Here is a 23073-nt window from a genome sequence, read left to right as displayed (position 1 = left end):
ATCGAGCTCTCACTCCACCATAGCCAGAGCCACAAGCCAATGAGATTCAAACTAACATCGCTACCAATATTTGTAGGTGAAACCATAGCGATGCGCCCGGTAGTTGCAGCCTAGAAACACTTAGCAGGACGTCAATTTAAATCCCGCCAGCTGATGAATCCAATCACAATGGAACTCAATTCTAACAGCACTCGAAGGATAACCAATATTAAGATGCAACAGGCTATTAAGTGATCTATCATCTACGATGATACGATCTAGAGCTAATTAAAGCAAACTAGACGGCAAGATGATAGAACAGATAAATATCAGCTAATGCAAACTTAATCAAGGTAGGATAACTGGTGAATACCGTAGATCGAGACAGAAGCGATGCGCCGCAAGTCAAAGATCCAAGATACTCGATAACTGGTAGATGAAACCAGACCCAACGACAACGATGCGCCCAGAAGTTGAAGTCTAGTACACCTGATGATGGGCACTTACAGCTTGCCGGAGATCGAGGTCAATGCAGCTCAGCTTGCTAGAAGGAACTCGTCGAGAAGCTACATTACTCCTGCTCCTAGGGCAATGGCGTGAAGCCGAAAGGTAGATACGTAAAGGTAAATATGTTGTATTGATCGTGTGATGAAAATTACAATGGCTAGGGGGTACATATTTATACCCTGGACCAATGACTCGTGGCTGAGCCATACACAAACTTGCCTAATACTAAATATCTAAACAAAAGGAAATATTAAGATACATGGACTCTAATTCCCTTTCTATAGAATCCTTGCTATTGAAGCCTTCTCCAATCCATCCGTACCACGACAGATCTACCTGCGTGATTAATCTGAACTATTCCCATGTGATGTATGCAAGGCAAATAAACACACATGTCGTATCCTTCCTTTTTTATTTAATCACCTTTGCTTATACGTGGAGGCTTTTTCCTTCAATCTTGCCTATTTTATTCTAATTACCTTGCCTGACCAATCCGATAGAACCAACTCTTGTATCATAATCCCGGACTCCACGTCTGACAGCTTTGTCCACGTTGGATCAAAAAACATAACGGAGGTTTGGTCTTCTCTTGAACGAACAGTCAATCGGCTAGCAAAAAATATCTCTGAACAGGCCATTATTCTGATCACCAGAAACTTGCCGATCACAGTCTGCATAGATGCTTGCAGCCGGCCATCTCTCACTCTGGATCTTATGGGATTTTATTGGTCAAAATCCGGTGTCAACAGCGCCTTAAAACAATACACACCAGAACCCTTTGCATTTGCTAAACACTGATCAATGGAAATCCCAAAGCTAGTGAAAGAGAAATGTGAGTTGAAGTACCGTATCTGTTTCCTGAAATATTTTGCATCCCTATCGGTTTGACTGGCAAACAACCAGCACAGCTCGTGCGGAACTTCTAGAATATATATGTGGACCTTCCCTTTCCTGCAACAGAAAGTAGAACATTCACCAGGGAATTTTTTCGCATTACAAAACTCACAATTTTTTACCTTTCTCAAAACGTGATGCTTTTTAGGAAGCTCCTTGTACACTCTATCAAATGGGACAGCAAGGTTGGAAGCCATTTCTGAATCTTTATAATACTCGTAATGGATATCTGAAACGGATGATAAATAACGTAAATTAAATTTCTTATGGTCGGGTAACAGAAACATCAGAAAAATATATCAGTACTTATATAACACATACATTGCTCAAAAAATACTCTAACTTCATCATCTTCTGACATCTCATCACCTAGTCAAGGATTTATCTGATCTAAATCATTGTCTGGGACAATGGAGAAGAAATTACAGTGAATTAGATGTAGAGAATGGATGTCGTACGTAGGTTTAAAATGTACCTTCTACACCATGTAAGGGATCATTTAAAATGTACCTTCTACACCTTGTAAGGGATCATCTGGTTCCCATATCTCATATGATCTGGCTCATCATCTTGTGTATGCATATTATCAGGATCATTGAAAACAGGGTGCACAGTCATTGCTGGCATTGACTGGACATTTTCACCTGCAATTAAAACACGACAATATAAATGATGCAATGTCTAGAGATAATGTGAGGAGAGCACAACAAGCATGCATTAGGACCCTACCACTTGTGAAAGTGACATACTAGTCATAGAATCAAGACATGAGCTGGGGATCAAGGTCAATGCTTCGCTCCCTATTTGTTTCATGCATGCAGCTGTATGAGGCCCATTGGAATAACGAACATGCGACACTACAACAATTTGACCACAATATTTGCACACAGACGTACCAGGAGTATGAAAGACAATGTTGGCACGCCGATCAATCTTAAGTCGATGGTTTTCCCTCTGATTTGCCCATTTTAAATTTCTTTCTTCAAGGGATAACCATCCATATTTCCTCTTCTTTTTTAACCTATCCTTCGTAAACATGAAATATTTTATAAAATACACTATAATCCACTACAAACTAAGGCACCGATAATGACTATCGTGTTTACCTTTTCCTAATAATCATATTTCCAAAAAAGTCAATTCATCACACCCACGATCTACGGTTGCACTTCTCTTGCATGCATATGTATCATTCCGATGGAGCCACTCGTCTTGATCATCCTCATCACCATTGTCACCTTCAACCAAAATACCAGACATAAAATAGAACAAAGTGTACCCAGGTGTTTGCACAAAAAAAAAGACATCGGAAAAAATTACCTGACAACAGTGTTCCAATAGACATTCCGACTACAGACAGATAAAAAAAATTTACAAAGAAGAATGGAATTAATAAAAAACAATACATAAAAAGTCTTGAAAATACAAAACCTAGATAAAGAGTAGGCACACAACTTGGATCAGGAGTTGGGTTTGCCAATCCGGAAACAACAGTTATTGAGGGGCTCTGCAAGGAAACAATTGATTGATTGATCAACGATTGAGCGGCTCTGGAAAGAGTTGGGTTTGCCAATCCGGAAACAGCATGACAAACTGGAATTATGAAATTCCAAGATTTAAGGAAGTTTGTCTAAAGATTATACGCGATTAAACAAAGTGTACCTAGGTGTTTGAAAAAAAAACGCATCGGAAAAAAATAACCTGAGAACGGTGTTCTGGTAAGCATTACGACTACAGATAGACAAATAATTTACAAAGGAGAATGGAATTAACACAAAAAACAATACATAAAAAGTCTTGAAAATACAGAATCTGGATCAGGAGTTGGCACACAACCTAGATCAGGAGTTAGGTTTGCCAATCTGGAAACAGCAGCGATTGAGGGGCTCTGAAAGGAAACAATTGATTGATTGATCAACGATTGTGCGGCTCTAGAAGGAGTTGGGTTTACTAATCCGGAAACAGTACGACAACCTGCAATTATAAAATTCCAAGATTTAAGAAATTATACTCTCGCTATTTTTATACTTGAATTCCATGTTCGTTTTGTCAAACCAGCTTCTGGTGTAATCACTAAGATTGCTGCAGACTGCCCTGATGAGAACCCTGATGTGGAAGATCTCCACGAGTATTTACAGCTGCTGCCAGTTTCTCAACTTTTTCACGTGCATAATCTTGCCTCCGCTTTGCATTCATGTCAGCTCTCACCTCAGATGGCAAGTTTGCATAGCTCTCACATCGTTTTGCCGTTTATGTTCCGTCACTGCTTGCATCTTAAATGAAACAAACAAGATCTTAAATAAAACAAACAAGATCTTAAACAAAACAAACAAGCTCAATCACAGAAACATAAAGAGAAACGTAAAACAAGCTTCATGTTAAATCATTATTGTTGGAATCGTCAAATCGCCTCTTACTACTGCGAGGTGCACGACGAGATGTGGTGTTCATAATATCCTGGAACGGAATTCGTTCGCTCATTGCAACAAATCTGTGATGACAACGTGGGTTAGAGAAACCATGTGAAGCATGCGTGGATTAGACAAACCATGTTTCATATACTCACCTACGTCTCACGGCCTAGTAATGTAGACCTGACGACCTGGTGTGCCGCTAAGAAGCCGTGGAGCCAAAACAATACATTGATCTCGTTGATCTCGCTTCTTGGACGCGCGGCCATGTCAGTATAGATTTATATAGCTACAACGATGATAAAAAAGGAAACTCGCGTTGATCAGGGGAAATTGAAAAGTGCGTATTTGATGAAGGGAAATAAATGATTGAAAAATCATGCGGTTATTGGTGGTAATTATTAGTTTTCATACAACACCACCACACGGTTGCTGGCGGGTAGAAAAATAAAAAAAAAGGCGCGGTGTCAAAAAAATGAGCGCGGGCGGGATTTAGGTCCTGTTTGGCATGGCCCCACTCCTAAACTCCAGCAACTACATAAAAAAATTCAGCCATACACCCCAACTCCAAAACTCCATGGAGTTGCCAACTCCATGGAGCTGTAGTGCAAATGGAGGTGGATTTCGGAGCACCTCTTTTGCTGCTCCAGAAACCTCTCTTTTGAACCTCCTCGTGGAGTTGGTGGGTAATTACCCACCAATGCCACTGGTTACACAAAAAAACGTTTCATTCTATTCTCCCTTCTATTCTCCCGAGCCCCACTTGCCGCCAGAGCCCCGCCTGTCGTCGCCCCTGTGGCCAGCCGGCCCCGCCGCCCGTCGCCGCCCCGCCGCCCGTCCCGCCGCCCGCCGTCCGCCGTCCAACCTCGCCCCCGTCGCTGCCCACCCCGCCGCCCGCCGCCCAGCCCCGCCGCCCGTCACCGCCCTCGTCGTCGTCCACCCCGCCGCCTGCCGCCCAGCCCACCCCGCCACCCGTGGAGGGTCTTGTTGGGATACGAGGTAGGCTACACTAGCGCAAATCAAAATTTCTACCGCGTATAACCAGGAAGAACTGCCGTATAAGGATCACGGGATTACCACTCGACGCACTACTGGTGCGGAAGATGTAGATATGCGTCGATGCAGTGAAGACGATCACGTAGTCGTACGTAGTCGATCAACATAGTCGTACGTAGTCGATCACGTCCAGCAGCTCCTCAGCAGCTCGTCCACGTGCACAGCAAGATCGCCTCCGGTACCGCGGCTCGTCGTCGGCTCGTCGTGGCTCGTCGGCGGCTCGTCGATGGCTCGTCCAAGTGCTGCAGGCGCAACACCTCCAAGGTATCCACACGTGCAGGGAGGAAGCGTCGCAAGCCGGACTGCTAGATCCGCGAGTTGCAACAGGCGAGGGCGTGGGAGGCGCGGCAGGTGTGTTTCGCCAAAAGGTGTAAACCCTAGGGCGCCCCCTCCCCTCTATTTATAGAGGTTCCTGATGGGCCTCTGGATCCGAGGCCCATTAGTACTCCTAAACCTAATCCAACTCGGATCAGATCCGAATTGGGCTTCCAGCCCCTTAAGTGTGTGACCCTATGGGTTCGGTTACGTATAGACATGGCCCGAGTACTCCTACTCGGCCCAATAGTCGGTAGCGGCCTCTAGCAAGACGTGCCAACTCCTATACGCACACGAAGATCATATCAGACGAACCATCACAACATAATATACATGCTATTCCCTTTGCCTCACGATATTTGGTCTAGCTTCAAGCCGACCGCTCTTTCTCGATCCTGTGATTCGGAATCCCTTTGTAGGTTAACTCTTAACCGTACGTAGCATGGCCATGCATTTTCGGATCCGATCACTCGAGGGGCCCAGAGATATCACTCTCAATCAGAGAGGGGCAAATCCCATCTTGATTGACCATGTCTCATAGCATGCTTCTTGACAAACCCGAAAGCTACCTTTATAACTACCCTGTTACGGCGTAGCGTTTGATAGCCCCTAAGTAGGTCGATCCACATCTAGAATACATGCGACAATCTCAGGTCTAAGGACAAAGCGTATATGTTGTTTAAAGAGAGAACTACTTCTCGTGTTGGGTCAGTCCTAACACATGTCTCCACATGTGTCCACATTATTAGTTCAACATCTCCATGTCCATGACTTGTGAAACATAGTCATCAACTAATACATGTGCTAGTCTAATATTCATGTGTGTCCTCACATGAACTCCGACTAGGGACAACTTTAGAATAACCATACAAGTAAAGAGTTTCACATACAATTCACATAATTGCAAATCAATTCAAGTAGCCTTTAATGGATATTCAATGAACACAATATACAAATCATGGATACAAATGGAATATCATCATTTCTATGATTGCCTCTAGGGCATACCTCCAACAGGTCTCCCGTGTGCGGCACAGTGCAGTGGAAAAAGGGGAAGAAGAAGATGGGATAGAGAGGATGACAAGTGGGACCTTAATTGGGGGGCAACAATGGCAATCCACACTGAAATCGATCTTTTTTTGAGCTGAGAGCACCTATCTAGCCAAACACCCCATTTTTGTTCTGAAGTTTTGGAGCGAAGCTGGCTTCATGTAGAGTTCTGGAGTGGAGCAGCTCCACCCGGAGTTGGAGCCATGCCAAACAAGGCCTTAGAACGGCAGGATTACGACGAAATGAACCCCCTCGTCGTAATCTTCTACAGGGGAATACCTGAACAGTGAGTCCTCCTCGAGAGGTACGTAGGTATAACTCTTGGTGGGAATTGACATCAATTCTCTCACTTTTTAGAGTATAGATATGTTTGTGAAAGGAATGTAATTATTTTAAGCAATATTCTACAAGATGTATTTCTTCCTTTACTTCCTATACTCCAATTCCATTTTGGGCCTGCGCACGCTTTTATTCTGGACCGAGCCCATACACCTACCCTCTCCTGTTTGGGCCGTATCCTGGGCTAACCTGTCGGCCTCTGGTTTATTTTGGGCCATAATTTAGAGATTTGGTTTCAACAAAATTTCTGTATGATTTGTTCTTTTATCCTATTTAGCTAGATTATTTATTTTTGCTGCAAAGACCATCAGGATTAAATAAAAGTGTCTAGTTAAGATTTCCTTTAAAACCCAATGCTTACTGCATTTGAACCATCCGGCACATTTTTAGTTCCTTACCATAACTTCCATTGCAGTTTGTAGGAAGCCTTTCAGCTGTGCAAGTAATAAGTTGAAGGTTACTTAATCTGCACAAATGTCACCTTAGCGTTAGCATGGTGGGTATTAGAGTTAGAAGTCCTCCTGATAATTGCAACAAGAAATGGGCTTTCTTTTTTTTAGATAGTAAGAAATGGGCTTTCTTAAGGTGGGTCTACCACCAGGAAGCCCAACCCACAAAGCTCACACAAGCAAGACCGTCAAACTGCAAAAAGCGTGAAAACTCCTGTGCCCAATCCAGGTCTTGATGGCCCACTTACCTCATCCACCTCCCTCCTTGGTCACGAACGCCGGCCTCCGCCTCGTCGCCCCCGTCGGCTAGCATGACCGCCGCAACCACCTTCCCCGCCCATGCGCGTCGCCCTTCAGGTTCTAGGGCGGCCTGTGCCCGTGCGATCTACGCGGTGGCGCATTTCTATGATTACCCATTGAACCTTATCTCTTAATGGTGATGAAAATCCTTTTTCATGTCCTTAGATTTCTGCCGCGCTGTGCCGGTCACTGAGGATTTCCTTAGATTTCATTCTTGTTAGGTTGTATGCATTTTATCATACCTTCTCTTTTGGTCGATTCTGCCATGAATTTGAAAATTGGGGATTCTATGATCACTGTAGCCAAGATTATGGAGAAAGGAACAGTAGTTGTACATCGTAAGTGTTTGCAGTTTTCACTCAAAAGTGACAGGCAAGTGATTGATGTTCATAAAACTACAGGCTGGGAAACATGTTATATTTTTTTTCTGAATGACTTTCAGAAACTACATTCTGGTAGTAGGCAGGAAAGCTAATGATGGTCCCATTAGCCTGGCTTTTCTTCTTTCATATAAAGCATGATTGATGAATACTTTATTATATAATAGTGGGAGAGCGTGGAGCTTTGATTTGGAATCAATTCTTCTTTATGCAGTCTGTAGATAACGCTATCGCTAGGTGAGTGCACAGCCAGCAAAATAAAGGAAGGTAAAGTCAAATAGTTTTCTTTTTCCACGATTGATGACACCATTGATGATTACCACCAGTCCCAGCACATTATAAATTTCTTTTTCCACGAAGTTCGTCTCCTTCTTTCTGAAGATCCCATTTTTCGTGGCATCAACAGCCTAACTTGTCCTGCAATAGATCAATTCCCTCAGTGCATCACCCTTCCATTCAGATCTCAACAAGCTCAGCCACCACCAGTACATCCTCTTCTCTTGCCCATGCAGATCCTTCTGTCACTGCTCACTGGCATGAACAAGAGGGATGGAAATATTCTCCTAGGATCTCTGAGCACTGGGGATTGTTTTCTGAAGGTATGTGCTGCTGCAGTTACAGTCTATAATGATTAATGAGCAGGACTTGATGGTTTCATCTTGTAGATCTCTTGATTAAAAGCCATGTTGAATGTTGCATAAAACTATTTTCATAGCCTTCGGTTAAGATTGAGCTGAGCTCCTTTTCCTCTCATCCTTGTTCAATACCATCCACAACCTTGGGTTGGAATTGGGGATTCATCTATTTATTATTGGAAGTCTTCCGTTTTCAGATTAACTAGAACATTTTGGTTATCTCACTCCTTTCTTTGGTTTGATTTTCCAGTTAGTACTGAGTACACACTAATTGGGGTAGAAATTTAGAGCAAAAAGATCATGGTTTATGAAGCTAGGTGCACTAGAAGTGCTCCACTTTATGTTGCATGCCAGCATGGTACTCATTTTGACTAGACTGTTAAAATTGTCCAATGATTTTGATGAACTATTGTCTTCAAATATGCAGAATCACTTATCAAGGTCACATAAACTGGATTTCAGAACATAAAGCACAATCATGTTTATTGAAGTCTTTACTGCACAGAATTTGCTTACGTATCACAGTTAATTAGTGCTAAATATCTGAGTAGATATCTTAGAATCTGCTTATTGGGCACAGTTAACATACTCTTCATTTCATTTATCTCCAACTGCATCATGTTTTTTGAAGTTTGCAGTTTTAATCGTCAATTCCTGCAATTTAGCAGGTCTTCTGAGGCTCTGACTGCATAAGCAAATTAAACAACCCCCAAAGCCAAAAGGATACCACTGCACTGCCTCCATTGAGCAAAATGGAGCTTGCTCTTGGTACAGCAAACTGGTTCCTCGGGAAGGTGCTAAACAAGCTTCCAGCAAGTTAGTGGAAGCGTGGGTCGCAAGCTCGGGGCTCAATGGCAATATGGAAGCTATCAAAAGAAAGCTGTGGTACACACATGGCATTCTGCATGAAGCCCAGAAGAGAGATGTGAGCGATAACCAGGGCTTACTGGTGCTGTTGCACCAGTTATGCAACACAGCTGATCAGGCAGAGGATATACTGGATGAGTTGGACTATTACCTCACCCAGGACAAGCTTGATAACACCCATGAGGCTGCTGCAGATGTGCATGTTGTCCTTGATGGTTTTACCTTTCATGCACGCCATGTTGGTCGCCATTTTATGCGTAAATGGCTCTCATGCTGCTTGTCTTCTCATGGATCTGAACATGGTAGTGGTGATGACAGTGGTGGTGATGATGTCAACACTATTACTGGTCCACCTAGGCCACTTTTCAATAGAGTGAACATGTCCAAGAGAATCAAGTTACTGATAGAGAACATGCAAGATCTCTGTGGTCAGGTCTCAGATCTGTTGAAACTGAACATTTCCAGCCTTCCGCAGGACATGGCAGTTGCTTCGCAATGACCTGTTACGACCTCAATGTGTACAGAAGTCACACTGTTTGGAAGAGAAACCTTGTTTGATAAACTGGTTGATGACATGACAGCTGGTCAATATCACCTTAAAAGACTGTCAATTCTTCCTGTTGTCGGTCCTCCTGGCATTGGAAAGACAACTTTGACTCAGCATTTGTGCAATGACCCAAGAATACAGGAACAATTCTCCATCATAATTTGGATTTGTGTGTGACTTAATTTTAGTGTGCACAGGCTCACTAATGAAATTTTCAGGTGCACTGAAAATGAAGGCAGCAGTGGAGCACGTGAACTGACAAATTTGGATCAACTTCAAAAATTAATTGAAAGAGGATTGAAGGCAAAAAGGTTTTTAGGCATCGGATGATATGTGGACTTGCAAAAGTGAGATTGAATGGAGAACACTATTAGCTCCACTCACAAAGGCGGAAGTAGATGGCAACATGATTATGGTCACAACAAGATTTCACAATATAGCAGAATTGGTGGAAACTACAAATCCAATAATTCTGGAAGGTTTGGAGCCTAAAGAGTTATGGAAGTTCTTTCTTGCATGCACATTTGATGACTACAGAACAGAGAAGGACGAGGATTTACTTGATATTGGAAGAAAAATTGTAGAGAAACTGAAATTCTCTCCTCTTGCAGCCAGAACTGTTGGTCGATTATTGAAGAAAGATTTCACACGGGAGCACTGGATGAGAGTTCTTGAAAGAAAAGAGTGGGGATATCAAAAAGGCGATGAGGATATCATGCCGGCACTGAGGATAAGCTATCACTATCTTCCTTTTCATCTGAAAAAATGTTTTCAATTATGTGCTCTTTTCCTTGAGGATTATGAGTTTGATGGTCTAGAATTGATTAATATGTGGAAGGCACTGGGAATTATTGATTTAAGTGGTCAAAACACTAGCATCGAACAAGTAGGGCTGCAATATCTTAACACATTAGTGAACACTGGCATCTTCAGTAAAGTAAACAAAGAAACATATTCCTACTATGTTGTGCATGATTTGTTCCACGAATTAGCACAATGCATTTCATCATATGATTGCATGAGAATAGATTGCTCCAATATTAGATATGAAAGCGCCCAATCATCAATCTGCCATATATCATTCATTGCACAAGATAGCACCACCTACAGTGAGGGATCAGAGTTTTATGAAAACATTAGAAAGGAAACAGACAAACTTAAACAAACACTAGATATTGGAAATTTACGTACTTTGTTGTTTATTGGAAAATATACTGCAAGCTTTGATAAAATTTTCCAAGACATGTTTAAAGAACTGAAAGCTCTGCATGTTCTAAGCTTAGTTTCAATACCTTCAAACTTTTACCACACAGATTTTCAAAACTCATCCACCTTCGTTATCTTAAAATCCAGTTACCATTTGGTTCGGTTACTTCTTTGCCTGACACAATCACAAGATTTTATGACTTGGAGTTTTTCGATCTGAAGGGGTGGGATGGTGATTCTAGTTTACCTAGAGGCATGAGCCGTCTTGTCAATTTACGCCATCTTCTTTCTCATAAAGAACTGCACTGCAAAATTCCTGGGGTTGGAAAAATGAAGTTTTTACAAGAGTTGAGAAAATTCCAAGTTAGGAAACATGACATTGGATTTGAACTACGTGAGTTGGAAGAATTGAAAGAACTCGGAGGGTCACTCAGCATATGTAATCTCGAAAATGTCAAAACAAAGGGAGATGCTGCTAGAGCTAAACTAATGTTGAAAGATAAGCTAGATAAGTTGAAACTAGTCTGGGATAGCCAGAGGAACAGGAAGCCAACTCTGGAAGCAGATGTTCTTGAGAGTCTTAGGCCACATCCCAATCTTAGAGAGCTTTGTATTAAAGATCATGGGGGCTCAACATATCCAACATGGTTGCGTGCTGACAGCTCCATTAAAATGTTAAAGTCCCTACATCTACATGGTGTTTCGTGGACAACTCTACCACCTTTTGGGCACATGTCACATCTCATGGAACTCAAGTTGGAGAAAATTTCTTCAATGCATCAGTTTGGAGGAACTGAATTTGGACATATTACTGATAGAAGCTTCCAAAAGTTGGCGGTACTTAAGTTGACTGATATGCCACAACTTGAAAAATGGGTTGGAGAAGATACTCAGCGTTTGTTTCATCAGCTCAGAAAGCTTGCTATTACAAACTGCCCAAAACTTACCGAACTATCTTTCTCAGTTTGCACTGGTTCCTCCCCACAAGATTCTAACACAACTTGGTTTCCCAATTTGCGTGAGCTTGTGATAGAGGCCTGCCCACAGTTGTCTCTACCTCCCCTTCCACATACTTCAACAATTGATCATGTTAGTGTCCAAACTACAGAAGGCAGCTTCTCCTATCATAGGAAGGACCTGGTGATTGATGCTTACAACCGAGCTTTGGCTTTCCACAATATGCATAAACTGGAAGAGCTATATGCTTGCAAGATCTCACTTTTGTCACTGACAGGTCTCCAGAAGCTAACTTCCTTGAGAAAATTGGATATAAGGTATTGTGGCAGTGTGCTATGTGATGCTAATCTGGGCGGAGTTATTGCCCTTCCTGTTAAATCTCTCATGATTTATGACTCTGCTATCACAGGAAAAGAATTGTCAAACCTTCTCAAATGTTGCTCTGATCTTACATATTTGGAGGTATTTGATTGTCCAAATATAACAAGATTGTGCAGAACACATGATTTGGAAAGGGAGGATGAGGTTGAGGAAGGCTTGCTTTCATTCCCTTCCCATCTTTCCATCTCACTGCTCAAGTTAGAGATCTGCAACTGTAAGAAACTGTTTCTGCATCCAGAGGATGGAGGAATAGGGCACCTCACATCCCTCCAGTCATTACAAATACAGGGATGTGACGAGTTATTGTCATGGTGGTCCATGGAAGAAGCGATTGTCCACAGGCCTTTCCCTACATTCCTCAGAAAGCTTATTATTAGATAAGTATCGAGCTTGAAGGCAATGTATTTACTGTCAAATCTCAGATGTCTTACCCATCTAGAAATAGTTGACTGTAATAATCTGAACATTGATGGGTTTGATCCTCTCCTCGCTCAATGCCTCACTAAACTTGTGTTTGTCAACCATCACGATTGATTCTCCTCAGTAACAGCTAATCTGATCTCAGCAGTAGCAAGGACAAAGGTGACAGGTTCAATTCAATTGGAGGAGCTTAGAATAGATAACATTTCTGAACTTCTGGTATATCCCATTTGCGAGCATCTCTCTGCCACCCTCCACACCTTATGCTTTCAATTTGACAACCGGATGCAGATCTTCACAGAAGAACAAGAGCTGGCACTTCAGCTCCTCACCAACATCCAAAATCTCTATTTTAGGGGCTGCCAGAGTCTGCAATCCCTGCCTGCAGGGTTTTATCGCCTTTTTTTCCCTTAAGGTGCTACTGATCGACACATGTCCTGGCATTCAGTCACTGCCTAAAGAGGGTCTCCCCACTTCACTTGAACAACTAGAAGTCTACAATTGCAGTAAGGAGTTGAAGGAACATTGCAAGAAATTGAAAGTTGAAAAGCTCAAACTGTACTAACGTATGGTAAATACATTATACACATACTCCCCTGATTCTTTTTTATATTCCCCAAAATACTTTATGTGCAGTTTCTTTCACTAACTGTGAGTTATTTGCAGGTTGTTAGGGAAGTTCCTGGTCATATCTGGATTGCAACCAGCAAAGAGAGTGGTGAAACTGGTATGGTGCCACAATCCATTTCCACAATCCATTGTAATTTCTATTTGAATTGCGATGAGTTCAACAAAGTAAGGCCCATTCTATATGAACTAACATACAAGTTCTTGGTCTAAAATCTGTTTGGTTATTTGTAATACAAAAAAGTGACCTTGAACTGTATGTTGCTAAGTTAGAGAAGGTTTGTATGGTTATTTGCAAATGTGAGCATGGTTGGCAATCTGGCATATATCATGCCCCACATTTTTTTTTCAACTTATTTTAGCATATTCACCATGCAGGCATCTATTTGACAGGTTAAGATCAAGAAAATGAAGGGGAATGGAACATGAATAATCCAAATGGTGAGAAATTCGTGAGACAGAGCCACTGACTTTTCCTTGCAATTCAGATATCTGAAGACTTGGTTTTACCCTGTCGCAGGTTATGCTGGTTGGACTTGGTTCAGATATCTGAAGACTGAAGTCTTTATTTTTTATATGATATGCTGGTTGGACTTGGTTCAAAATTTCTGTATTTACTTATTAATGTGTTCTGGCTGTATATAGTTCATGCATTTGATGTATCTGTTTTATGATATGTTATTAGGATCACAATTTGGGGGTTGAACACCATCATTAATTACAACAAGGGTCTCTTTATATATACACATGTTCTCGATGAACAATGTTTAATAAACTATATTTCTCGCCAAAACAGGGTGCACATGAAACCCCAAACTACTACAATTCCATCACCACCGACCAGACTGACAATTGGTGTGTATCCTACCATTTTGCCATGCAGCCATCAAGAATTTTTTTTTTAGATGCACTGATAATTCCTGCTGCTGTTCAATTTGGATGTATGAGCAAGAAAGACCTTGCCTTGTTCAAGGCCATTCTCAGCAGAGGATTTCAGTGCAACACCAACCATTTTTCTTGCCTTACTACTGGCTGAACTGCCTGAGCAGTGAGCACTGCGTCAGCATATCACTTGGTCATGCTTTTTATCAAGAAAGAGGTGCACCATGAGCTACATGCCACTCAACCAATGGTGGATTTTGGCTCAAGATTCAAGTAATTACACAGAGAAACAAATAAATCAGTATTATACCAATAATTAATTTGGTATGTTGTTCTCTTTTCCATAATTACCTTTATTTCATTCACGGCTCACACCATAACATGCATGGTAGCACAACTAGATGCAATACAAGTGCATGGCCTCGAAATGTTTTGAGTACTTTAGTTTCAATTCTTCCACCAGTGCTGCTGTACGATGAGCAGAAGTTAGCCAATCTTCTTGTTGGATTCGCAGAGGTATGCCCATGCGACAACTGCAGCAGCAACTGCAACCCCAGCTGCAGCTTGTACCAGCAAGGACTTCTGTTTATTTCCGGATTTGCACGAGAAAGCAGAGCGAGGGGGCGTGAAGCACATCTCGGAGAGCTTCTTGTGTGATTCTGCGTAGTCCCTAAAGAAGGCCTCTTCATCCTGCGAGTGAAGATTGAAAAAAATGTTCAGTGAACTAACAAGGATTAATGTCAAGTATTTTTAGTATTGAAGTTTAAGATTGCAGGAATTTTGTCACTCCATGGGCAGAAAATCAAAAGTAAATAAAATGCAAAAAGTATCACTATCAACCTGATAGATGCTTTGGCTAAACAATTCGAGCTTATGAGAAAACAACTACTACTGTTTCAGGAGCCGTTGGAGCATGAATGGAAGATGGGAACTGAATTGTATGAACCTTGGCATATTTTTCAACATAGCACCGGAATTCAGGATCTTCCACAAGAGCCTTGTCAGTAGGGAGCTTCAAGAGCCCTTCAGAGTCACCTTTCAGCAGTTCACTGTATCATACAAAGCGACGAAAACAGTGTGACATTACTGCACAATCTTAAAAGAAAAAGGTAATACAATCCTGCTCCTATTTGTTGAACAAGTGATATTTAGGCAAGGCTTACACGAAATAGGAATTGTCAAATTTCAGTGGATCTTTAGTCCATGCTCCATCAAATCCTGACCTCTCTGGATGTGCCCTGCCCTGAAAATTGTATCATCGGGATGCACATTTCAAATAAAATAAGAATCAACTATGATACTCTAATTCAGAGCATGTTAATCCTTTTTAACCTTTCAATACTCAAAACAAACGTGCTTGCTATATACATGTACATGAAAACAGTATTATTATGTTATATACCAGAGTATGGCCACCAGAAAGTGCCACTATGTCCTTGTCAGACAAGCCCATCCGGTAGAAGACGTCTCGAATGTGCGAAGCACCTAAGCACCAATACAAAGTTCAAGAAAAAGAAAAATAAACATTATCAGTAATTTTGTTGGAAGCAACCTCTTATTTACAGTAGATCAGCAGGATTCTTTTGCGTTGCAAATTTCCAATTGCGAGGTTGTAGCCCTTGTTTCGTTCGGAAAGAGCAAACATATGTTGAAAGATCATATTGAAAATCATTGAACAGCACTGTACTAGATAGTGCCAGTGATGTGTTGGGAAGCTACCTTGCTTTGCATCCGGCAAGCGTCCTTCCTCTGGACAAACTGAAGAATCCTGGTCAAACATGGAAAGGTAGTAAGAAACTTTGACATGATATACTCCTTTCGTTTCGCTGATAAAGTGTGGTAATCTCGTGTACTGACTCACCTTCCTGCCAGGAACGAAATCGATGGTTGGTCCACCAGTAACTTCGACGGCAACAACTCCAGCGAGCTGGTCAGCAAAACAGTATTAGATATGGTATGATATCATTGAGTAATAATCTGTGCGGATGTAGTTGTGTTACCTGATACAGGTCTGCATATGTGATCTTGGGGTGCTTCTGTTTTATTGGCTCTGCGCAGGAGGAAGCAGGACTAGGGTGTTAAGACTTCATCCATTTGATGATAGGCGTTTCAAAAGCACCAGGAGGCTACTCCAAATATATTCACTTGGGACTACAGAGAGGAGCAAGATGTATCTGATGGAAGAAGTACTGACCTAAAAGGTCAATGGCAATCTTGATCCCTGCATTTGCGCCGTGGCTGTACTCCTGCTGGAACCTAATGGAGCCGTTGGGGCCTCCAGTCTTGGTCTTGGCGTCGTAAGTGCCGGCGTCATGCCATCTGCAAGACCGATCGCCATTGGTTGTTCCGCAAGGAAATGTTTGCAAATTAGACCACACATGGGGGACATGAGGCTGAGGACGTACGCTAGGCGGAGCATGATGGGTGCGCAATTCTTGCTGGCGATGAGGGCACGGAGGTCCCGCCGTGCCTTCTCGATCTCCGCCATGTACTCTGAGTCCACCATGGGCGCTGCCTCTGACATTGCTGCTGAACTGATCGCTCTGTGGAAACAGAACCACCGAAGATGAAGCAGTTGGCCAAGCCAAGAAACAGGGGAGCTCTGCTCTGGTTTGGACTTTAAAGCAGGATGGAGAAGCAGGGGAACTCTGGTTTTGTAGGAAAGGGAGGGAGAAAAGGGAGGGAAAAGAAGAATCGAATGGAGTGGATGCGTGGAGAAAGCAAGGGATGTCTCCAGACGTGAGCAAACGTGTTTTGGAGGGGAGGATCTGCGTTGAATTGGTTTGATTGGATACTCAAGGCTTCAGATCTTTCTACCACATTCGTTTCTTCTGATCTGATTGGTCATTGTCAAATCACCTGCTGTAAAATTCGCAACAGGTCTAGAAACTGCAGCTACCGAAGGAAGAGCATGCCACTAATATGTTCCTCTTTCAAATTTACTGATCACTCTTGACTGTAACAGGTCACACTTAGCAGGTTATTAGATGGTATTGTCTCCGGCTCTCCGCGTTTCTCTTCTTTAATTTACAACTTAGTAGCTTTGTGCTTCAAGAACAAGAGAGAAGTTTGTGTACTTGTGGTTTTGAACATTTGATTCAGTCTTTCAAGGACCATTCTTATGCTCTCAAGTCTCAAATTCCGAGCATCATGACAATTTTAACTGAATTAATAGTCAAATCTCAACATTTTTTCACTGAGTTAAACTGTTTTTTTTTTGGGATTTCGGTTGTTTCCACTGTAGCAATTACCTTGAGCTTGAGGGTACCTGTATCTCATAGTGAGAGTTCCACTGAGACGTTTTAATTTCAACGAACATCATGGCAATTTTCGTCAGAATTTGAATTTCAAGTTTTCAGATTTTCTGACACCACTACAAGTCCAACGCCAAGTTTCAACAAAGCCTAGGATTGCCAAACAAATTAGGCAAAATAGTCATATCATGGCAATTTTCGTCAGAATTTGAATTTCAAGTTTTCAGATTTTCTGACACCACTACAAGTCCAACGCCAAGTTTCAACAAAGCCTAGGATTGCCAAACAAATTAGGCAAAATAGTCATTTTAGTCCCTCAACTTTGCTCCAAGGGTTAAGTCATTCTCAAACTTTTAGATCAGTCAATCTAGTCCCTCAACTTTTTATGTTTAGGTTAAATTCGTCCTTGTGCTGATGTGAGGCTTCATATTAGCATGAGACTAATACGAAAAGTCACTTTTACCCTAACTCCTTCCCTCAATTTATCATCGTTTGCGTTGACCAGGTCCGAATGAATTGAGTGTAAGTCAATGCACGCTCCTAGTGTGTGATGAACAAACTAATTTTTATAATCTTCATCATCATCCCTTTATGACAAATCAAACCATTTCGTGGTAATGAAATGGTGCACGTAAACTTCAGCTTTAGAATTAGTCACGGGTCAGGATAGGGATTAAGCTTAGTCCTAATTATTTTGCCCACACGCACATACATCGTGACCCACGATTATTATACAGCACATACATGGAGCATTGGCCCATCTACAAGCAAATCCCAAAATTGTTTGTGCAACGGCATTAACATGCATGCCTAAACTTCTTGATTAGAGCTATCATTTTATCACTTTTGGGAGTAGTGTACATGATGCAGCAGCTACGCCGCAAGTACCAGTACCAAGAGCAAAGTGTTTTTTCCTGTCAAACTGCAGCTAAATGAGGATGAGAAGAAGCCAAGGGTAAAAATGACCTCTTGCATTAGTCTTTAGCATAAAGTGCATGCTAAAGTGCCACATCAGTACGAGAACAAATTTGATCTAAAAATAAAAGTTGAGGGATTAGATTGGACGATCTGAAAGTTGAGGAACGAATTTGACCCTTGGGATGAAGTTGAGTGACCAAAATGCTTATTTTGCCAATAATTTTCAAGAACTGGCAGCACAGGCTTTGAGAAAGATAAAGGAGGAGAGGGATTTACCATATCAAATGTTTCCTGAGCTTCCAATAGATTACTAAGTAGTGATCACCAATAAAAGAAAAAAATATTTCTCCTTTAATTTTTAAATATTTAGTTACTTGTTGTAAAAAGTTAAGTCAACAAGAAAAATGTTAGTTCAACATTTCTTATAAGAAATAGTTGAAATAACAAATCTCAGATAAAAACATTGAATCAATTCGGACTAAAAAATGTTAGTCAATAAGAAATAGACATGGGAAGGAACATCCCAAAATTGGAAGATGTGGAAACTACTAGCCCCCAAAAGGAAAGACGTAGGACCACATGAGGAAATTTGCTAAAAATTAAAGAATGGTGGGGGGATATTGGCTAAAAACAGAAATTGACCACTACTTGGACAAGTAGGGGTGCCCCAGCAAATAGCAAAATCCGTCATTTACACGTGTGATAGTTACTTGGACATAATATATGAAAAATGTAAACTAAAGATTATACGGATGCATCTTGTTCATTTTGAGGTAGAAACTCAATTTCTGATGCATCTTACAGTAGTGCCGTGATGCTTACAGTTTTTTGAGCAATCAACAAAATTATTTTTAGTTTACGAGAACGGTGTTGCGCATTTTCCATCATGAAGAAGAGAGTCCGACCAAGTTACAAAGTTCCAATCCGTCTCTAAACTTGCTTCTAACGAGATATGACATGGAAACTCGTCTTCAACCTGTTTACCATTGCGATTGAAACTGAACCTGCAACAACGACACTTACTGCTCCATCGGCAACACGGATCAATCCAGCTCTCTGCACCGAAGATCTTCCTCCTCCATGATCTTCTTCACCAACTGCGTTGCTTAGATAGGGTGACCTCTAAGAGCCCCAATCATTTCTTTCGTTCCATAGAAGCCAAGCGGTTAGCAACACCAGCCAGGGAACCGAAGGTTTCTCTTCCAAACCTCTGTACCCTCCTGCAGGAAGACAACCACCAAGGCACCAAGACACGATGTGGTTCGTCGTCGGCTGCCAGCGTCAGACCTTGCCATTGATCAACGTAGAATTCTCTACCAAAGTTTAACCGAAGTGCGGAGAACATAACTGCTGCACTCAAACCTTAAAAATGAAGTTCAAGATAACTTCGTTGTGAGCTCTATACGGATTGTACAAGTCCTACGATGGACATCCTTATTGTTCTGCTATAGCCTACATGTGATGTGACAGCCTACTTTATTTAACTAGTAATACTCAGATCAGAAGAGAAGTTCTAGATAACTGCCACAAGAGTTGAAGCCCAAAGGTCTAGTCTTCTTTGGGGTGAAGTTCAGCATAATCACCAGGGCCATAGATTCCAAATAAATCCGCGAAAAATCCTTTCTTCCTTCTAGGGTTGCACCCCATATCCCGGCATAGCTGATCATTGTACCAGATGTGAAGGAGTCCGACGCAGGACCTGCGAAAGTACCTGCCAGCATACCTTTTCATGTACTTCTCCCATTCCAGGACATCGTTCTGCATTGCTGCCACACTTGGTAATCTGATGCCACCATCCAAGAAATGCGCCAGCCACTTGGCTCGAAGTTCTGACGTGTACAGATTTGCAATGCTCTCTGAATAACCGAGAACAGCAAGCTGCGGTATCTTAGGATGTATACACTCCCTGTGAATTACATGTCGCAGATCAAAGAAAATGGTTTAAACGAAGAATTTAAACATTCACAGCATTGTAACATTGTGCATACAGAATTACCTATAGAGAGGTACAGTTGTGGATGTGGACCCAACTGCGATACTTCTAAAGTACTCTGATTTGAACATGTCCTTGATCTTCTGATCTCCCCTGAACCCGGTTCCAAATATCACTATGTCGCTCTTTATCGGTGAGGATTCACCTTCCACAAGAACACCTTCCTTGCAAAAGGTGAACGTCTTTGATTTCTTGAGAATTATGCTTCCTTCTTCTAACCTCTTGTAGAAACCCTTCGGTTCTATGGCAATCAAACATGTAGCTAATGCCTCAAAAAGGCTGTGATCAGGCACCATGTCATATTTCTTCATAGGGATGGAGTAGTAGCTCTCAGCAAACTTCGAAAATAGCCACCTCTGCAAAACACACATGATGCATGTGTGATTGATCTAGACTCTTAAGACAGATGTGAAAGTTCTGACAAGGGTATCAAAATGCATTATTACCAATGGAGCCAATAGGGTCGCGATGATCCAAAGGAGAAATCCTTCACCAGGTTTGTGAATAAGGAGTTCTGCAAAGCGATTTAGGTATAGCAGCGATATGTGGATTCCCCAAGCAAAGAAGTCTGGTATGATCCAATGCTTTGTTCGGACCACCATTGTACATGGATGATCAGGTCCTACATACCGATGAATAATCTATCAACAATAACAAGGAAACAGTATATATAGCATTAAAATGTTCATTTAGATAATTTTATAAATTCTGCTAGCAGAGTTAAAAAAATGTGATGCAGAATTCTTCAGATAATATAGCCTGAAATGATTCAATTTATATGGGCCAATATATATACGACCAGCATAAGAAGTGAAGAGGACTCTGTTTTGTACCATTAGCTTCAGCACATTCAGCAGCAATGTCAATTGCCGATTTCAGATAGCCAACGACGGTGACATGCTTGCCCTTGATCATCTCCTTGGCTTTCTTGGTGCCCATCTTGGCGTAGTCCATGGAGTGGAACACCTGCCCATCAAATGCTTCTGGACCTTTGCCTGGAGGGAATGTGGGTATGTTGGGCACACCACTGAACCTCCCAATGCAGAGAATGACAAAGTCTGCCTTGTGTATCTGGAGAAAAAAAGGTGAAGAAATTCTGGGTTGCAGGAACAGTCATCTTTTAAAGGGGAAAAAGCTAACAGTTTTTATCCTTATAGCTCTATTTCATTCTATAGAATTTTTGACTTTTTAATTACAAATGATTCTAATTATAATACTGAACGGATAGTCTCAATTTTCAGATAAAGTCCATATAAAGCCTTTATATAAAATTTAAAACTAATGAAGGGAACCGATAGACCGGAAAGTCCAATCCGGTGTCTCCTCTGCATCATCCATGATGCATTGAAACAGGTCGCAAGCTTTCACCACAGCTGCCTCATTCAAATCTAACACGTAAGGGAGCTAATAGGTGCGCGACCAGCAAAGGTTTGCCGCCACCTTGGACGTTTGTGCTGCATTCTTCCAACCTCTGCACTTGTCACCGGATCGCGCCCATAGCTTGCGTTTTTGGACTGCACTTGTCATTTTCAGCTCGAAAGACGTCGGCGTTACAGCTTTTGTTGACAAAAGGATATATACGAGGAAAGAAAAAAGTGGAATATCTTCCGATGCAACAAATTTCATGTAGTAATTTCATCCAATGGATAGAGATATTTTGCCATTCAGGTTAATTTTATGCTGCAAAATCCATGATTCCAAGAAGTATATAGATACAGAAATACTATACTGACCTCAACATGTCCCTCGTCGTCGGCCACCGTGAGGCGCCACTCCCCGTCGCCGGAGCCGAACGCCTCGCCTGTCCCGGCCCACTCCTCCCACGCCGCGACGTCCTCCTCGCCGACGCCGTCGTACTCCATCCCGACCACCCGGCGGCCGAACCGGACGCAGCCGAGCACGCCGAAGCGGCGCGCGTACGCGTCCAGGTAGGCCATCACCTGGCGGTGGTCTGGGAACACCTCCGTGACGGACTCCGGCCACGGGAAGTCGGAGTACGTGTACAGCGGCCGCGGCGTCTGCAGCGCCGTGCAGTCCGGCACGCGCGCCCACACGCCGCCGAGGACGGCCTCGGCCTCGAAGACGGCGGGGCGGCAGCCGCGCTCAAGGAGGTGCTTGCACACCGCCAGGCCGCTCACGCCGGCGCCGACGATGGCCACCCGCTTCTTGTCCATGCCGGCTTTACTTGCTAGCTTGTGTTGTGGGGGTCGATCAGCAAGCAGAGACTCTGTGGAGTCTGATACGCGAGTGTGTTTGTAGTGTAGAGAGCTCGTGAAGCAGACATGAGACATGTATGTTTTTTTTGTGTTCAGAGACTAAGAGGGTGTTTGGATATACTAAATTGCAGTACCTGTCACTTTGGATGTTTGATACTAGTTAGGAGTATTAAATATAGTCTAATTACAAAACTAATTGCACAGATGGAGTCTAATTCGCGAGACGAATCTATTAAGCCTAATTAGTCCATGATTTGACAATGTGGTGTTACAGTAACCATTTGTTAATGATGGATTAATTAGGCTTAATAGATTCGTCTCGCGAATTAGTATAGGGGTTCTGCAGTTAGTTTTATAATTAGCTTATGTTTAGTCCTCCTAATTAGCATCCAAACATCCGAGGTGACCATCCTAACGTTTAGGACCTCGTATCCAAACACCCCCTAAAGTTCAGTCTCCGTCACTCGAATGTTAAAATACTAATTAAAAT

At 42.3% G+C, this 23073-nt stretch overlaps 3 protein-coding genes and 1 long non-coding RNA gene across 9 annotated transcripts; 2 read left to right on the top strand and 2 right to left on the bottom strand.

The window, feature by feature from the left end:
* Positions 1-7239: 7239 nt before the first annotated feature.
* LOC101786109 (putative disease resistance protein RGA3) lies at positions 7240-14823 on the top strand. 5 transcript variants are annotated; one of them, XM_022828236.1, is made up of 6 exons: positions 7240-8279; positions 8984-13264; positions 13360-13420; positions 13699-13761; positions 13841-13907; positions 14717-14823. In XM_022828236.1, exon 2 carries the CDS (start codon positions 11191-11193, stop codon positions 12652-12654), a length of 1464 nt encoding a protein of 487 aa, XP_022683971.1. In that variant the 5' UTR covers positions 7240-8279; positions 8984-11190; the 3' UTR covers positions 12655-13264; positions 13360-13420; positions 13699-13761; positions 13841-13907; positions 14717-14823. The 5 variants fall into 5 exon arrangements, with proteins under 5 accessions (XP_022683971.1, XP_022683973.1, XP_022683972.1 ...); XM_022828238.1 differs by lacking the exon at positions 14717-14823 and adding an exon at positions 14006-14064 and having other exon boundaries at positions 8984-13259; positions 13714-13761; XM_022828237.1 differs by lacking the exon at positions 14717-14823 and adding an exon at positions 14006-14064 and having other exon boundaries at positions 8984-13259.
* LOC101786781 (probable L-ascorbate peroxidase 3, peroxisomal) lies at positions 14480-16862 on the bottom strand. Its single transcript, XM_004975029.4, has 9 exons — positions 16608-16862; positions 16397-16521; positions 16203-16252; positions 16064-16129; positions 15922-15970; positions 15605-15687; positions 15366-15445; positions 15149-15251; positions 14480-14892 (listed from the first exon to the last, which is right to left on the bottom strand). The coding sequence occupies exons 1-9, from the start codon at positions 16724-16726 to the stop codon at positions 14689-14691; spliced, it is 879 nt and encodes a 292-aa protein (XP_004975086.1). The 5' UTR covers positions 16727-16862; the 3' UTR covers positions 14480-14688.
* On the top strand, positions 14875-16402 carry LOC105914847. 2 transcript variants are annotated; one of them, XR_001164563.2, is made up of 5 exons: positions 14875-15010; positions 15103-15311; positions 15882-15988; positions 16075-16156; positions 16261-16402. It is a non-coding gene; the product is annotated as an uncharacterized LOC105914847 (long non-coding RNA). The 2 variants fall into 2 exon arrangements; XR_002678505.1 differs by having other exon boundaries at positions 15779-15988.
* Positions 16863-19707: 2845 nt separating the features above from the next.
* On the bottom strand, positions 19708-22649 carry LOC101752640 (probable flavin-containing monooxygenase 1). The gene is made up of 5 exons (XM_004975030.4): positions 22101-22649; positions 21201-21438; positions 20814-20989; positions 20371-20723; positions 19708-20280 (listed from the first exon to the last, which is right to left on the bottom strand). The coding sequence occupies exons 1-5, from the start codon at positions 22539-22541 to the stop codon at positions 19923-19925; spliced, it is 1566 nt and encodes a 521-aa protein (XP_004975087.3). The 5' UTR covers positions 22542-22649; the 3' UTR covers positions 19708-19922.
* Positions 22650-23073: the final 424 nt, after the last annotated feature.

This window comes from Setaria italica, chromosome VII (assembly GCF_000263155.2).
Source record: "Setaria italica strain Yugu1 chromosome VII, Setaria_italica_v2.0, whole genome shotgun sequence".
Taxonomy (NCBI): domain Eukaryota; kingdom Viridiplantae; phylum Streptophyta; class Magnoliopsida; order Poales; family Poaceae; genus Setaria; species Setaria italica.
The sequence above is the reverse complement of the archived record's forward strand: the minus strand, read 5'-3'. Positions and strand labels throughout refer to the sequence as shown.